Here is an 18,664-nt window from a genome sequence, read left to right as displayed (position 1 = left end):
AAATCATTTTCTAAAAATACAAAGCTTCTATAGAATAAATCTTTTATTATAAAATAAGAGATTAAAGATAGTGAACTAATTTTACACATTCAACTAATCAAAATTTTTATACTTAACATGTGGTATTTATTTTGTTAAAAATATTATTTTATAACTAATTTTTTATAATATTTTTAACAAAATAAATTTTAAAAAACCTAAATAAATTACCAATAAAAATACATAGCTACCTTCCATATACAACCTTAGCTTTGTCTTCTACTAGAATAAAGCTTTTATGTCTCTAAAAAAAAGAATAAAGCTTTTATTATTTTAAAAATTATCATTTATACAAAATAAATTTACAAAAACTTAAATAAAATACTAGTATTAAAGAAAAAAATCCATACCTTCCATATGCAACCCTAGCTTTATTTATTATTACTTTCATTTTTTTTATTGAGAAAAATGGGTGATGCGTGTAAAATAGTTTTACACTGTCAACCAATCACAACCATGTATCCAATTAAAACACTCTTTTATTTTTGAAAAAAATTAATGACATGATAAATTGGTGATTGTTTATTGGATGACAGTGTAAAACTATGTTACACTGTCAGTGTATATCCATTAAACCCTTTTTTATTTTACAATAAAAAAATAAAAAAAGTTCCGTGGCGTGTGGTAGAGATTACGACTGAAAATAGAGAGAATCTCTTGTTATCGTAAGTAGATATCCGATACCGCGCGAAACGCGTCAATTTCGCTTCAAACCAAAACGCAGTGTTTGAATCGCTTATTCTCATATCTCATTCCACCACCCTTTTTTCCCTTTATAAATAATCTCTTTTCCCTCCTCCCGCAGCCAAACATTCCTCATCCTCTTCTTCTAACCCCAAAACCCTATTTCATTCATTCCTTCACCACCACACCCTCAAAACCTTACCCTATCAATTATAACTTATAATCATAATCTCTTTCAGAAATTCTTCATTTCTTTCAATTTTTTATTTATTTCTTAGAAACCTAATTCAATTACAATTTGCAATTAAACCTTATTCTTCCATCAATTTCAATCTCTTTAAACACTTAGCTCTCAACAACCACCACAACCACCGCCGCCACCACCGACGATAACCTAAAATGGCCATTCCGTTCCCTCATTTCATCTCCTCCGAGAAAGCCGCCATGGAAGCCGGTCTCCTCGTACCTTCCTCCCCCTCCTCCTCCGTCTCCGTAATCCTTACCCAAGACGATTTGAAGAAAATCGCCGCCTACAAAGCCGTCGAATACGTCGAATCCGGCATGGTTCTCGGCCTCGGAACCGGCTCAACTGCCAAACACGCTGTCAACCGTATCGGTGAGCTTCTCCAGCAAGGGAAACTCAAGAACATCATTGGGATACCAACCTCAACGATCACTCACGAGCAGGCTCTGTCGTTAGGGATTCCTTTATCAGATCTCGATACTCATCCTGTCGTCGATCTCGCCATCGACGGCGCTGATGAAGTTGATCCCTATCTCAATTTGGTGAAAGGACGCGGCGGCTCGCTTTTGAGAGAGAAAATGGTGGAAGGTGCATGCAAGAAATTTGTTTGCATTGTGGATGAGTCAAAATTGGTTAACTATTTGGGTGGGAGCGGTTTGGCTATGCCGGTTGAGGTTATAAAATTTTGTTGGAAATACACTGCTGGGAGGCTTCAGAGTCTGTTTGATGAATCTGGTTGTGTTGTGAAGTTGAGAACTTTTGGTGAGAAGAAAGAGCCTTATGTTACTGATAATGGGAATTACATTGTGGATTTGTATTTTGAGAAGAGTATTGGTGATTTGAAGGTGGCGAGTGACGCGATTCTGAATATTGCTGGTGTTGTAGAGCATGGAATGTTTTTGGATATGGCTACTACTGTTATTGTTGCAGGTGAACTTGGGTTAACTGTGAAGAATAAGTAGTTGAGAATTTGGGGTTTAAGGTTTAGAAGAATAATTTTTTAGCTTTAATTATTGGATTTGAAATGGGTTTCTAACATTTTTATATGGTGTAGTGGTGAAGTATTTATTTAGTGAATCGATTAGAAGAGTTGGTTCTTGTTTTGTTTTCCTTGTTGGGGTTTAGGGTACTTTCATATAATCCTTGTTGGATTAAGTGTCTTGATTCTCTGTTAGTGTAGTTTTGTATTTTGACTTCATTTGAGCAAGAATAAAGGAAATTGAGACTTATGTAAGCTGAATATTAAGCTTAAATAAGTTCTCTTTTGTGTGGTGCACTGAATTAGTTCTCCACATGATTTCTTGTTGAATTGATGGTGTTTATCATATTGAACTTATCTAAATCAAATTTTGTTCATTTTTCTTTTGGTTTGCTACTATTGATAATTGTCCTGTATCATCAAAACTGTTATCAATTCCGAAATCATTTTTGTCATTTACATAAGCTTTATGTAAAGCTGATTGAAAATAGATAACTTGGTTAATATTTGAAGTCTATATCTGAAATCTGAGTGAAAATACTTCTGTCAACAGAGTTTGCAAATATTGGAAGCTTTTTCCGTCTTCCTTCAATTAGTTAGTTTCAGGGGTCACTCTATTGAAGAAGATGACAGCTATCCATTCAGTGGATTTCAGTGTTATCGAATATCTGCCACGACGGTGCTATTGTGTATATACTTGGCAGTATTTGGGCTCGCCACAATGGTAAATATTGGCTGATATTGCGGGTTTTTCCGCCATAATCTGCTTAAACCATGCTGCAAAGCGGCCTATATGGAGGATTTTGGCTCTCCAGCATGGATTGCCATCTGACATTGACAACACTGGTTGATTTTAAAAGGATTGATTAATTGCTGTGTCTTATATTTCATGTTCTCTACATTTATCTTAACCTCTATCAAAAAGATACTCCAACTCTTACTATATACCTATATGGTTCAGCTCAAATAAGGAGAATGATTGTTTTTTATTCTTGTTTTTTTTCCTTCAGAATCTCTCATTTAGGAAGATGTTAAAAAAAGCTACTATTTATTTTCTAAGCTTAACCACATGCGCATCTGTCATTAGACCAATTGTGTTAGTAGTTAGCAATAGTTCTAATCCTTTATCATAAAAACGCAGAAATATGAGATACTTGATTCCACTTATTACTTTATCATAAAACATCAATAGAATGTAAGCTGGTTGGCATTTGGATGGCATTTTCCTCTGTAGAGACAATGCATGCTTTCCTGCATTTGCAACAGGTAGATAAAGTAAAACATTTCATCTTGAAAAACTGAAATATAACTCATTTGAAAAGGCTGAAGTACCAACCATAAAGTAATGCAAGGGTGCAGTATAAGCTGTTGGATTGTTCCCTAATTCCTGTAAATAAGGGTATTAGATTGTTCCTCGAATCACATCAAGTATTATTTCAAAAATTGAAAAGATTCAGGCCAAGCTATATATAATTTTAGAGCTGGTCCTGTCTTTCTCTAAGTATTGCTTAGCAGGTAGATCTTACCTAGTCAGGGCTATTTGTCTGTGACCTCTTGAATTTTTATGCTCCCTTCAGTATATGAGTACCTTCTATGTATGTATTAAGTGCAAATACATGAAATGATGAAACCTTCGTGGTGATCATAATATCCAAACTATATTTGTTTTTTCAGATTCTAGGAACTGATAGGGGTGCCATTTCATATCTGTTGTGTTGCATCTTATTTCTCAGGGCAGTCCCTTTACGGCTGTGAAAACTATGGCATGATGGAAATTTGTTTTGTATAATTGATAATGAATGAATGCCTTCTAATATTGGATCAAATCCTCGTTATTTTACATTTTTTTTCTCGTTTTGATGAATGCCTTCTAATATTGGATCAGTGACAATTTTAAATTGTAATATTTGTTGTTTTTGCATATTTCCGCTGTTTATTCTGGGTTGGATGGTAGGGGTGTTCAGTTCTGATTTTTAAGAGATGTTCATTTGCCCATGGCCTTTTTAATTGACGCATTAAGATTTAAGCTGCAAAACCAGCTTACTGTTAGTTATTGTATAAAAATTAGAGTCATGTTATTATCAAAGCTTATCGACTTGTGTCTCTTTGTGATGGAACCCTGCTAGTGCGTGAAATATTTCATTTGAGTTCAAGATTGTTCTCGATTCCTTCAAAAGGTCTTTGCCCCTAAAGATCAATGTATTTTACTCTAAACCGAAATTAAATTTGATATGAAATTGATTTCATGCTGTTGTGGGTTATATGGAAAATGGAATGTAATATGTTACATATTTCTCATGCGAAAAGCTTGCTATTGAGTTGACATTATCCCATTACGATTTGGCTTTGAAAAATATACACTTAATGGTAAAACTTGTTAGTTCACTATGATATGGCTCGACCTTCATGGGTTTTCCGTCCCAAATTGCAAAACCAGGTTTTGAGGGAGTGTAGTTGATTGATTCTATCAGCAGTTAGCTTGTATATCATGATAAAAACAGATGTTGGATATTTACCTAGTACAAGGTGCCATTTAAGGCTAAGGTATGTTCTTTTAATTTTTTTCAAGTTTATTTTGACATAATTAGTTAGTTCATCCAATTCTGCAAAGATTAGCCTACAAGGCCCTTGAGTCCTTGAGTTGAACAAATAAATTAAATGAAAAGTATTTGCAACACTCTCAAACACACTCTTCTACTGGTTGAAATTCAAATCAGTTCCAATAAATTATTTGGATCCCACGTGAATTTTGCAGTAACCATATAAATTTCAACCAATAGAAGAGTTTGTTTTAGACAGTAAATAATGTTAGCATAGCTCAAATTAAACTGTGATGACTTGATTATTATGATTTTTGTATCATTCTGTTACTAAATTTATGGCTCAATAGACACATGTCATTTTGGTGTCCAAAACATTTGTTTAGTATCCATGTGTTTTCAATTGTGAAGTACATGGTTTAATAGATAGCTTAACAGTGATGGTGTTTATGGGCCATTGTTTGTCCCATCTTGTGACTGGACTACAACTAGTGCAGGGTTTTCTTTACTATGTTATTTGTCTTGCATTAAAAAGTATTTTATGAAAGCTGATACTGTTCTGGAGAAAAAGAAGATTGTTTGTGATTACCCTAGTAGTAATGAAATCCAAGCTAGAAGCTAGAAAAAGCGAATGAAAAAAAAATCTGAAAAACAAAATTGCAAAGGTAGATAAAAATGTTGGTGGTGAAGTGTTCAACAAACAATCTCTTAATGTGAAACGCATCTTTTCTTTCCTGTTAGTATCTTTAATAAGCTAATAACAAATGTGGCCACATTAAAGTGCCCACAACACAAAACTTTTTTTGTTTTTCTATCTTTTATTTTGCTTTTCTCTTTTGTATATGTCTGCTTTCCTTGAAACCTAGTGCTTGTACTAAGATTGTTTCTTTTCTCCTAATGACTTTCCTTTCTTGCTGGTTAAGACTTCCAAAATTTCAATACTTTATCAAATTTACCCTATTTATATGAGCTTGTGTGCAAGTAATGCTGCACTCTAACCCTGATTCTGAAACTAGCAGAATCAACTACAATCATGGCAGGATCATCCTCCAAAATTCCGATTGAGATCATAAGCGATGATGAGATGGCTTTCATTGATGCTGCGTTTACTTCTGCCGCCTGTTCTTCAGTCACTACTGCTGCTGCCGTTCCTGCTTTACATTCACCAGCATCAGCACCTCGGGTTTGCAGAAATAGCACATCTACTCAATCAGTTACAGCTGACTCCAAGAAAGGGCCATTCACTTGTTCTGAACCCGACATTGAAGATATTGGCAGTTTTGTAAGTACTAGTAGGAAGAAGAAGTCTAGAGAAGATGACACGTTACTGCATCAATTTAGGAGCAAGAGGGGATTGTTTGTCACTGATATCACCAAGACAGAATGGTGCGAAAAGCAAATGGAATTTTCTCTCTTTTTTGAAGAATGGAAGAATCATGAAGCCAAACCAAATTCAGCCTTTGTTTATGGAGGAGGAAGCAGGAAGAGTAAAGCGATGAGAGCTGGTAAAGATCGGCACACTCAGCTTGAACAAGAGGTTCTAGAACAAGTGGAAGTAAATGTAAAGTCATGCGAAGATTTTATGGCACTGAAGCTTGTTAATTTCATCAACGGTGTGAATCAACTGTTGTCCGAAGGACTAACTCGTGAGCTTCCTATAATAAGCTTTGATTTTGCACAAGGTATATGGATAGTTGGAAAGATCGATGAAATTCGGATGCCTAATGCGGAAAGTGACCATAATCCGGTACTAGTCGAAACAAAGACTCGTTACCGAGATACAGTTCCTCCAGAATCAAAAAAAAGAAATGGAAGGATTCAACTAATGTGTTACAAGTATTTGTGGGACAGTTTAGTTGCTCATGCAGATCATGATTTCCCTTCTAAACAACTATTCGATTATTTCGAGTTAAATCCTCGACGTTTCTTAAGCAAAGATCTGCAAAGAGCATGTGTTGATTCCGGAATCAAAGCCTCAAGACTTTCTGATTTGGTGGCGTGTTACCAAAATACGTGTAAGATGTTATCCCCTGCTAACGATAGGCTCGTGTTGATATATGAATCTCAGAAGGATCAGTCAGTATTAGAAGAAGTAGAGTTTATGTATGATGATGGTTGGATAAAGAATGAAATTAGGATTTGTGTTGAGTTTTGGACTGGACAAAGAGAAGCTAGTTATGTTAATGAGGAAGATGAATGGAAATGTGGTTTCTGTGATTTTGTTTCTAAGTGTCCTGCTTGTACTGATGATTTTGATTTTTGAGGCACAGAAACCGTTTCAGAAGATGATGACTCAAGTGAGGGATAACATTTAATGGAATAGTCTAAAAGAATGAACTCTCTGAATATCCAACCATGGATTCTTGAAATTTAATATTGATAGTGTGTTATTAAACAATTGTCTCAAAAATATAATAGAAAAGTTTATTTCATCTTGTTTATTATTTTTTTTTGGGCTAAATGTCCTCCTAATTTTTTTCTCCAATAAATTCTTAACTTATATATTAAAAAGTCATGGAGTATGTTAGATCACACCCATATGATATAACTAATGTAAAAATTAATTAATGCTCTAGCATTATGAGAAGAAAATCAATAGTAATTCATTAGGTTTGCTTTTAGCCTCTCAAACACTCGTCGCTCCAAGAATTCTTCGAATTCGACAATAAAAAAAATGTTTGCACAAGGAGTTAATAATGCATGAGACATTTCCATGAGTCAACTACCTAAAGGCGTCTCAAAAGTGATTGTATTGCTATTGCTATTCTCGAGAAGATGAATACCAAGCAGGTGCTTGAAAGCATAACCTCCGCTAAAGAATCATTTGGCCGAAGGGTTTAAGACTATTAAAAGCAAGCTTTTTCTTTAATTTTTTTTTGTCAAAATGGAGTTCGACTTCATTATGTAAGGGGTTTTATGAGTTCTCTTCATTGGAAGATTCTTAGAAGGTTGGGGCGTCTCGTTCGTGGAATCTCAATTCAGAGTTGTTTAAACACTTTGAATGATCAAAATACTTCAACCTAGTGCCCAACAACAATCAAATGCTTATGTATGGGCCGGGTTCGACGGTTTCTCACAAGACTACTAGAAACCTAAAATTCTAGAGGAATGCTCTTTCCACCCTTGGTGTATATTCCACATCTTTGAAAATCTGAAAATGTCCTTCATGTGTTCAGAGATGCATCTCCGGACGTAATAAAATCACACTAAAATGCATTATTATGAGATCTATTCCATTTTACTTTAAAAAGTGTCTAGAGATGCATCTTCATATACACTCAATGCGCACAACACCAATTGTTGGAACTTTTCCAATTGCAAGACTAATGGAGACACAAACGAAGGGAATATACAAAGGAAATTTCTTTACCCACCTCCTAACCTTCTTAGTCACCTCTAACGAATTTACCCAAATACCCCTGGTTTCGGAAATACATTTCCGAAAACGTACTTTTATTGAAAAAAAGGTGTTTTCGGAAATGCACTTCCGAAAACACGAAAAACGGTGTTTTCGGAGATGCATTTCCGAAAACACCCCTTTTTGAGTTTTCGGAGATGCATTTCCGAAAACACCCCATTTTTGGGAGAGGGCCGGAGATGCATATCTGAAATATTCCAAGACCAAATTGGTCTTGGAATGTTTCAGATATACACTTCCGAAAGAATTCAATAATTATTAAAAAATTAAAATCAAGGTGAATCAATACAATTAATAGGTATAAAATCAAGGTGAATCAATAAAATGAAGGTGAATCAATAAAATCAAGGTGAATCAAAATTTCCTAAACAATTTTAAAGTTAAAAATTATTTTACTAACTTATATAAATCAAAAACATTTTAATTTCATAAGTAAATTTTGAATTATATAGAGTTAAATATAAAATTTATTCATTAAATAAAATTAAGACAAAATCTTTTTTTAATTTTTGTAAACTAAATAAAAAATTATAACTCATTTTTAATTATGAATCAGAATAGAAATATATAAATATATAATAGTAATTATTAATTTTGTAAGTGAAATATATAAATATATAATATATAAATATTAATAATTATTATAAATTAAAATACTCATTTTTTTAATTTTTATAATTATTATATAAATAAATAAATATATTTATAATTAATATATAATAATTATTATATAAATATATAAATATATAAATATATAATAATTTTTATAAATATATAATAATTATTATAATTATTATATAAATTAAAACACTCATTTTTTTTAATTTTTTTTGTAAATATATAATAATTATAACTCATTTTGTAAGTGAAATTATTTTAATTTTTTTAATTAAAATCATTTTAAATTTTAAAATATGAATCAGAATATAAATATATAATAATTATTATTCATAACTCATAAATTATATCAAAATATGTAATTATTATTATTCATTACTCATAAATTATATCAAATTTATGATATGTGAATTAATTAATATTCTAAAATTAATTTTTGGGATTTTTAATTTTTTTTTGTTTTTTCGGAGATGTATTTCCGAATTAATCAAAATTCTAATTTTTGGGATTTTTTCAGAAATGCACCTCCAAAGTCTGAAAAATTTAAAAAAAAAAATATTTCGAAAATGCATTTCCAAAGCGGGGTAAAGTGGAGTTTTCACTGGGAATGACCCTCATAGGGAGGTGGGTAAAAAAAAACCATATGCAAATCCTATAATTTTTAGTCCATCAATATGTATCCTCAATTACCATCAACGCGACAATACAAGAATTGCTGATTACCCGTGCACAAAGTTAGTAATTCTACCCAAGGGATCAATAATCCATGTTGGATCATTTGTAAGTTCTGTAGTATAAAAAACAACTGTGGTTTCTTACCCAATGAACTAATAAGTTCACAAATATAAATGAACTTTAAGAAATATAAAAAATGGCACATGACAATAATAGCCACCAATATAAAACGTGATTATATCATTGGAGGAAGATGTGGGTTAATATTATGAGTGGGATAAAGTTAGCGGTGAGCAAAATATCCAGTTTTGATGTTCAAATTCATAACCAAACTTAAACCACTTTTAAATATTCGGATATAATTGAATGGTTATTAACCGGTTTAGTTATTAATGGTTTGGTTATCCATTCATATAATCCGGATATAATTAAATGGTTATTAACCAGTTAAATTATTTTGGATTCGGTTATAATCCGGTTATTATCCAAATCCAAATATTTTAATTCTCAAAATATTAATGTTTTTTTGAAAAAAAAATATTTTCGAAAAAAATAATTTTTAAAATTGGATTTTTTTAAAAAACCGGTTATATAGTCATAACCAAATTTATAACCGGTTTTATAACCAGTTTTGATTAAAATGTGATTATGGTTATGGTTTGGTTTTTGAAAAATAACCAACCATGCACACCCCTAGATAAAGCTGAATTAAATATTAGTTCTTTACATGCTTTATCATTTTTATTTTTAGTTTATGCTGAAATGTGTGGAAAAAAGTGTCTCAAGATGCATCTTCAAACGCTAGGAGTATTTCAGACTTTTTATGGTGGTGGAAGAGAACATATAAGGGTGAAAAGAGCAATTCTCAAATTTTATTTACAATTGCGAGTAGTGTTGGGACTTCCATCTTTACATATGTCACTACTAATAAGTCTAGATTTAATAGCGACTTTAGACATTTAGTTCGGATTTTAGTGGATATTTACCTTAGACACGAACTTTATGTGAGTGTCTGCAAGAAAATCAGTCATGCTAAGGATATGAATGAAGGTACATCCAATCCAAGAATGATCCAAAGCTGAAACAAGTTTATGCGTAAACTAAGGATAATAAACAACTTTGAGTAAGAGACTGAATATCGTAGAGCAAAGGACCTCTTTTATTCCTGTCGTAAGTTGACCAAGGAGAGGTAAACATGACAAACCCTATTTAGGAGAACAAGAACTTAGATGGTGACTCTAGTTCGAAATCCTCAGAATTCGTGGATGCTACGCAGTTCAATGATGTTGACTCTGTCAAGGACATTGACAACATTGGTATGGTTGTTACAATGCTTCAACCAACTACATTCTTAGGAGACATCTAAGGCAAAATCTTGTAACTTTTAATGATCAATACCACATCCCTTGGTTCTTTATTGGAGATTCCAGCTCCATATTAGGGGCTCATGAATACCTTTTCATCAATCCTTATGCTAGAGCTCCTACTAATTACAGTGTTAATTGGGCTCAAGGTAACTAGCTCACCCATATTCCCACCAAAGTCTCATTTTTCACTTGGTCCATTGGTAGAAGTAATCATAATCATACTAGAGGCTTGATAGAACTATATTTCCAACCATTTTTAGATTGACAATAATAATTTTCTCTCCTGTTCCACTTTGGTTAAAACAAAATCTTGACTTTTTCCATTTGCTCCCAGGCTTAAAAATTTTTGAATTAAGTTTCCTTTTAGGTTCCTTAATTTGCTGTCCTCTCCTAGACTGTATTAATGTAGTGAAATCTATTTGGATTACTAGAATTGTAGGTTGTCCTATGTTCATCTTAAATAAGAAGTTGAAGCTCATAAAAGAGAAACTTAAGATTTGGAACCAGAACATCTTTGGGAATGTCATGATCAGGCGAAAGTCTTATGGCCAATCTTGAGGTAGTTTAAGATCAAATCAATTCTCTTGGCCACTTAGAAGATTTGTTTAACTTGGAAAAGCACGTTGAAACCCAATTGAACATTGGTCTTCATATGGAAGAGATTTTTTGGCAAGAGAAAGCTAGGCTCAAATGGAAATTGGAGGGAGACAGGTGCACTGCCTATTTCCACAGGATGACCAAAATTAAAAATGCCTCAAAGTTAACTCATGTAATCACTAACCCCTCAGACATAGCCAACATAATGGTCAACCACTTTACTCACCTTTTCAGTTCAAGGAATAATATGATCAAGAATAACCTTATTGAGCAATCTATCCTAAATATTATCTCTTAATAGTGACGGTGTAGTTGGAAAAACCTAAGGCAATTCATTTTCAACTCTTTGTAGACAAAATTGAGGCTAAACTCTCTGCTTGGAAAAATTCCTTATTATCCATTATTGGCAGGACTCAATTGGTTAGAAGATCCAATGAATGCTCATTCATTCCATATCTATATATTCTTGGCATGTTTCTGTCATCATAGAGTTAGAGAAATTGATGAGAAACTTCATCTGGAATGGTGACCTAAACTCTATAAAATTGATCATTGTGGTTTGGCACCATGTCTGTCAGCCTTTGGATATTCTTGGCACAATGAAGCTACAAATCTCAAGCTTTGTTGGGAATTCTTGAAGTTAGACATCACTTGGGCTAACTCCCTTAGACAAAGGGCCTTAAGAATAGAAACACATATTGCGTATCATGAGTTTTCTTCCATGTGGAGTGGCATCAATGGTCAATTGCTTATTGCACAAGTAAACTCAAGTTGGATATTATTGCTGATGGTGCTAGAATCAATTTTTGGACAGATGATTGGTTGTGAGCTCCTCTTGTGCAACCTCTGAATATTCATGAGGCAACTCATCATCTTTTAGCCGACAAAGTCAGTGATTATCTAGTCAATTCAATTTGGACCTTGCCTGATGATTTGATTGAAACATACCTAACTTTGCCTCATATTATCAACAAAGTGACCATACCTTATGAGCCTCAACCTAACCTTTGTGTTTGGCTACATACAAAAAATAGAGAGCTCCCTTTTAAGGATTCTTCTGCTAGCTAAAAGGTTTGGTGGGAAAAGATTATATGGAATATGGCCATCAAAGTCTCTGTTAGTCTGGAGACATTGTCATAACATATTACCAACAAATGATAACTTCTTGCGGAGAGGTATGAACCTAATTTATATATGCTCTCTACTCACCTCAGAATAAGTCCTCTCTACACCTTTTTTGCCAGTGCACTTTTTCTTAAAAGTTGTGGGCTTGGATCTCAAACACCATTCAAACTACCATAACTTTAAACTCTCCTTCTGATATCCTAATGATGTGGATTAGGAATCGGTATTGTTAGAACAAGAATTGTTCTGATCAATTATCTTAGTTTTGATGATAACAATAATATGAATTTTGCTTAAGATAATATGGTACTCTAATCCAATGCAATTTCCTTTTCAGGAAATATATAAAGAGTATGCATAATTCAGCGCTCAGAAGCTTTGTCTCAAATGGTTCAGCATGCAACATCAGAACATGGTCTGGCAAGACATCAGAAGATGGTCGAAGCAGAATCAGAACATGGGTCTATGGAAGCATCAGAAGAACAAGAGAACAGAAGCACTGAAGTTCTGATGGTATCACGCTCAGAAGCACTTCAAGGTCAGAAGATCAGAAGATGCTATGCACCAAGCTGTTTGACTCTGATGATATTTAAACGTTGTATTCACAAACATCAGATCAGAAGAAAGTACAAGTGGCAAGCTACGCTGACTGACAAAAGGAACGTTAAAAGCTACTAAAGGCTACGTCAGTAGACACAGCGTGAACAAGGCTCGAGGTAGTTGACAAAAGCGTATAACATTAAATGCGATGCTGTACGGAACACGCAAAGCATTAAATGCACTCAACGGTCATCTTCTCCAACGCCTATAAATATGAAGTTCTGATGAGAAGCAAGGTCAATTAATTCTAACGATCCTGAACAAAACAACGCCTATTAACTTGCTGAAACTCTGTTCAAATTCAAAGCTCAGAATCTTCATCTTCATCAAAGCTCATTACATTGCTGTTGTAATATATTAGTGAGATTAAGCTTAAACGTTAAGAGAAATATCACAGTTTGTGATTATCGCTTTTAAGAAGCAATTGTAATACTCTTAGAATTGATTACATTAAGTTGTAAAGAACTAGAGTGATCGTGTGGATCAGAATACTCTAGGAAGTCTTAGAGGTTATCTAAGCAGGTTGTAACTAGAGTGATCGTGTGGATCAGTATACTCTAGAAAAGTCTTAGAGGGTATCTAAGCAGTTGTTCCTGGAGTGATCAGTGTGTGATCAGAAGACTCTGGAAGACTTAGTTGCTGACTAAGTGGAGAACCATTGTAATCCGTGCGATTAGTGGATTAAATCCTCAGTTGAGGTAAATCATCTCTGCGGGGGTGGACTGGAGTAGTTTAGTTAACAACGAACCAGGATAAAAATAACTGTGCAATTTATTTTTATCTGTCAAGTTTTTTAAAGCTACACTTATTCAAACCCCCCCTTTCTAAGTGTTTTTCTATCCTTCAATTGGCATCAGAGCGCCGGTTCTAAGGTGCAAGCACTTAACCGTGTTTAGAAAAGATTCAGGAAGAGAAAAACGCTTCTGTAAAAGATGGTTGATGAAAGTGAAAAGTCTACACTTGCATCTACATCTGGCTCTGCTGAGCAATACAACGGTAACAATGGTTATACTAGACCGCCGGTATTTGATGGTGAAAACTTTGAATACTGGAAAGATAAACTGGAAAGTTACTTTCTTGGTCTAGATGGTGATCTATGGGATCTTCTGATGGATGGTTACAAACATCCAGTAAATGCCAGAGGCGTAAAGCTAACAAGGCAAGAAATGAATGATGATCAGAAAAAGCTTTTCAGGAATCATCATAAATGCAGAACTGTTTTGCTGAATGCTATCTCTCATGCTGAGTATGAGAAGATATCTAACAGGGAAACGGCCTATGACATATATGAGTCCTTGAAAATGACTCATGAAGGAAATGCTCAAGTCAAGGAGACTAAAGCTCTAGCTTTAATCCAGAAGTATGAAGCCTTCAAGATGGAGGATGATGAAGACATTGAAAAGATGTTTTCAAGATTTCAAACTCTTACTGCTGGATTGAGAGTTCTTGACAAGGGATACACCAAGGCTGATCACGTAAAGAAGATCATCAGAAGCTTACCCAGAAGATGGGGTCCTATGGTGACTGCATTCAAGATTGCAAAGAATCTGAATGAAGTTTCTCTGGAAGAGCTTATCAGTGCCTTGAGGAGTCATGAAATAGAGCTGGACGCAAATGAGCCTCAAAAGAAAGGTAAGTCTATTGCATTAAAATCCAATATCAAGAAATGCACTAACGCTTTTCAGGCTAGAGAAGAAGATCCTGAAGAATCAGAATCTGAAGAAGAAGATGAACTGTCCCTGATCTCCAGAAGGCTAAATCAACTCTGGAAGACCAAGCAAAGGAAGTTCAGAGGCTTCAGAAGTTCAAAGAAATTTGAACGTGGAGAATCTTCTGATGACAGAAGATTTGACAAGAAGAAGGTCATGTGCTATGAATGCAATGAGCCTGGACACTTCAAGAATGAATGTCCAAATCTTCAGAAGGAAAATCCCAAAAAGAAGTTTCATAAGAAGAAAGGTCTTATGGCAACCTGGGATGAGTCAGAAGATGATTCAGACTCTGAAGATGAGCAGGCTAATTGTGCGCTGATGGCGACAGAAGATGACGGATCAGAATCTACATCAGAATCAGATTCTGAAGAGGTATTTTCTGAACTTACTAGAGATGAGTTAGTTTCCGGTCTAACTGAACTTCTGGAACTCAAGTCTCAGATTAGTCTCAAATACAAAAAGCTGAAAAAGCTATTTGAATTTGAAACAAAGAAGCTTGAGTTGGAGAATTCTGAATTAAAAGAAAAACTTTTAAAATTATCCAATAATGTTGGATCTCCTTCTAATTCAGAAAAATCCACTCCTAGTCTAAACCATATTCTGAAAGAATATGATTTAAGTTTCAGGAAGTTCTTATCTAGAAGTATTGGCAGAAGTCAGCTAGCTTCTATGATATATGCTGTGTCTGGAAACAAAAGAGTTGGCATTGGTTTTGAGGGTGAAACCCCATACAAACTTGAACCTGTTGATGAAATGAAATTCACATACAAGCCATTGTATGATCAGTTCAAGTATGGCCACTCCCATGATATTAGGCACACTTCACATGCTCAAAGTTTTCACATAACACACACCAAAAGGCATGTGACACAACCTAGGAAATATCATGAAACTCACATTAAAAATTATCATGCTGTTCCTCCTATTGCTTACAATGTTAAACCCAAGTTCAATCAGAACTTGAGAAAATCTAACAAGAAAGGACCCAAGAAAATGTGGGTACCAAAGAAAAAGACTATTTCTTTTGCAGATTCTCTTGGCGACAAAGAAGATAAAAGTCAACATGACATGTCTCCTGGACTCAAGTTGGTCTCAACACTTGAAGGGAAGAAAGATTGTCTTCCAAGTTCTGGTTCTTAAATCTGTTGAAGAAACTATGTTCGTAGGAAATCAGAAAAGAAAGTTTATTAGTCTTGGAACCATCTGTTTTGTTTGTCTCTAAAGCATTGATGTTTCGTTCTTGATTATTCTGAATGCTCTAAATGCTACAGAATATACAATATTGAAACATTGATTGTGGACGAATCAATAAATATCTGATTTGATGATAAACTTGTTTCTAATGAAACAAAGCGCTTAAGAATTTCTGCAGATACAGTTTTGTCTTATCAGAAGCTGCAGAACAAAGAAGTGAACCTCCAGAAGCTGTGTATATCAGAAGTAATGGATCAGAAGATCATTCAGATTTATATCAGCACACTTCAGAAGGAGTGTTTCCTGAAGAGAAACTTGATCAGATCAGAAGCAGTGATCTGAATCTGAAGGCGTAAAGTCTATTGTGAAATTTACAGCTGTCATCTATTATCTGATGGTGAACACGTGTCTGTACGGTTTGTACAAAGCGTGCAGTTGAAAAGACGCCGACCTAGGTAACTATTTTAAATCATTCCATTTACCACGTTCTCTCTCCTCACATCACTCATCATTTAATAAAATTGATTTCCTTTGATTCTGGAACTGTTCAGTTTATATTTCTTATTATTTTCCTTTTTCAAATCCGTCTCTATATATTCTTTTCAAATCATATCTTACATCTTTTTCGCTCCCTTGTCTCTCTCTCTCCTTGCATTCTCTCGTTTGAAAAGTTCTTAGCCGTTTTCTAAAAACCCTAATCGAAAACCCAGTTCGCTTTTCTTGTTCGTTTTTGTTCATTCTGCATCCATGGCTGCCTTCTCATCCCAAAATGCTGAGTCATCTGTTCCTCATCATCTCCAAGAAGAAACTTTGCAACTCACTCCTGTTGTTGCATGCTCCATTCCTAAAGATGAATTGGAAGTTCTGTGTGAACTCATGGTTGACTTTGACAACATTGAAGAAAACCAATTTCACCTTAAAGAAGACATCATCTTTCAAGGATGGACCTCGTTGTTTGCTGAGTTCGTTGGTCCAGTTTATCCGGATCTTGTCAAGGAGTTCTGGGCACATGCTGTGGTTGCTCCAAAATCTATACTTTCTTTCGTCCATGGAAAGTTTGTTGTTATTACTGAAAACATCCTAAGAATGATGTTTGATCTGAAAAACCCTGAAGGGGTTTATGAGTTTGATCAAAGGGCAGATTTGGGAGATGTTCTATCCACTCTCTATCTAAATGTCAAGAAAACAAAACATGTCAAGGATTTGAAAGATGTCTACAAAATCTGGACAAAGATCCTTCTTGGGTGTTTCTACCATAGGAAAGCAACACATGCCTTGGATTTCATCAGTAATGATCAAAGGTATATTCTGTATTGCATTGCCACTCAGAAGAAGGTTGATGCGATTTACATTATCTTCAACCATATGTGGAAAGCAGTAAAGGATTCCAGAAACGCTTTCAGAAAAGAAAATGGTGGAACAATCATTCCTTTTGGTAGAATTATTACAAACCTTCTGGTGCATTCCAAGATTGTTGAGAGTCTGGAGTCTGAAGGTATTATCAAAGACCTTGCTGTCACCTCTGGAGCCTGTCTGAATGCTTTTTCTTTAAAGAAGATGAAAATAATTGACACTATCCTCAAAGTTCCTCAACCTCTAGCTGGAACAAGAATCAGAAGAAAACCAGTACTAGCTGACTTTGAAACCTTCTTCAATAGTGAGGTACCTGAAGTCAGAACTAAGTATCTGAAGTCACAAAAAGAGGATAAGAGTCTTAAAGATCAAGACAAAGGTGCTCCTATTAAAGTGAATCGTAAGAAGGAAGAAAGGACCAAAAGAAAGTTTGATCATCCTGCTGCTATCACCAATAAAGAAGTGGTCCCAGAAGAAGTCATTGCAAAGGTTGCTAAGGCTGTCTCTGCTGATTTTGAGAAGAAAAAGAAGGAAGCTGAGAAAAAGAAGAAGAAGTCAAATAACAATGCTGAGATTGTTGAAGTTGTTGAGAAGAAGAAAATCAGAAAAAGAAAGATGATTCTTCAAGAATCTGATGAAGAAAATATCTCTCAAGAGGCTGAGAATCAACCAGAAGTTCTGGCATATGTCAGAAGGAAAGAAATCGCTAGCGACAAAACAAAGATTATTGAAGAGCCGAAGAGTAAGAAGCAGAAGAAGACTGAGGATGTGGCCAAAGCTTTTCTGAGAGGTTCCAAAGGTATATGCATTTCTGAACCTGATTCTGTTCCTGCTGTTTGTTCAGAAGCTGCACCAATAGAGGTTGTCCCTACACCTGAACCAGAAAAAGCAACATCAGAATCACCTGTCTTTGTCCATGTTCTTACACCTCCATCTTCTCCTATAACCATTCCTTCCTCTCCACCTACCATAAATCCTGTTCTGGATATACCACCCCTTCAAACTCTCTTTCCATCTCAACCTTCTCTCAATGCCACTCTTGAACATACTCCCTCCACCTCTCAAAACAATCTTTGTGATTCTCCTCTTCCAACCTCTGCATCACATGAGCAGCTGCTCCGTGATTGCAACTACACTCCCAAGCCTCGTCCTGAAGCTGAAGTGGTAGTGTTAGATTCTGATACTGAAGCAGAATCTTCTTATAGGTTGGATAGAGAACCTCATCCGTACTTCACTTCCAACCCTGCCTTTTCAAAAACCCAAATAAAATTCCGCCCTGTATATCCTATTGGTGTAGTTTTTGAAAACATAAAGAGGAATCTCAGAAGTACCTTTGATACTCTCAGAATTGCTGAAAGTTCTGGATTGAATGATGTTGCTATGCGGAACTTCTGGAGGATCTTTCGCAGAGAATCAGATGCTCTGTTTTTAGAACTTCAGGAAGCCTGTGTAGCTGCTGCCCCACGGCCTCGTGGAATTCTGAGGAATTATGAAGACTTCTGGTTTGCTAGTCTCAAAG

At 34.9% G+C, this 18,664-nt stretch overlaps 2 protein-coding genes across 2 annotated transcripts; both read left to right on the top strand.

Annotated features, from left to right (window-relative positions):
- The first annotated feature begins 778 nt into the window (after window positions 1–778).
- Window positions 779–2,276, top strand: LOC131643300 (probable ribose-5-phosphate isomerase 2). The gene has a single exon (XM_058913490.1). It carries the CDS (start codon window positions 1,123–1,125, stop codon window positions 1,927–1,929), a length of 807 nt encoding a protein of 268 aa, XP_058769473.1. The 5' UTR covers window positions 779–1,122; the 3' UTR covers window positions 1,930–2,276.
- Window positions 2,277–2,471: 195 nt separating this feature from the next.
- On the top strand, window positions 2,472–6,975 carry LOC131643299 (exonuclease V, chloroplastic-like). Its single transcript, XM_058913489.1, has 2 exons — window positions 2,472–4,490; window positions 5,506–6,975. The coding sequence occupies exon 2, from the start codon at window positions 5,520–5,522 to the stop codon at window positions 6,747–6,749; it is 1,230 nt and encodes a 409-aa protein (XP_058769472.1). The 5' UTR covers window positions 2,472–4,490; window positions 5,506–5,519; the 3' UTR covers window positions 6,750–6,975.
- The last annotated feature ends 11,689 nt before the right edge of the window (window positions 6,976–18,664 follow it).

This window comes from Vicia villosa, linkage group LG1 (assembly GCF_029867415.1).
Source record: "Vicia villosa cultivar HV-30 ecotype Madison, WI linkage group LG1, Vvil1.0, whole genome shotgun sequence".
Classification (NCBI taxonomy): Eukaryota; Viridiplantae; Streptophyta; class Magnoliopsida; order Fabales; family Fabaceae; genus Vicia; species Vicia villosa.
Note: the sequence above shows the minus strand (reverse complement) of the source record. Positions and strands in the feature narration are given on the sequence as shown.

Coding starts and splice junctions, on each gene's coding strand:
- LOC131643300 (XM_058913490.1), top strand. CDS start 1,123: ATGGCCATTCCGTTCCCTCATTTCATCTCCTCCGAGAAAGCCGCCATG.
- LOC131643299 (XM_058913489.1), top strand. CDS start 5,520: ATGGCAGGATCATCCTCCAAAATTCCGATTGAGATCATAAGCGATGAT.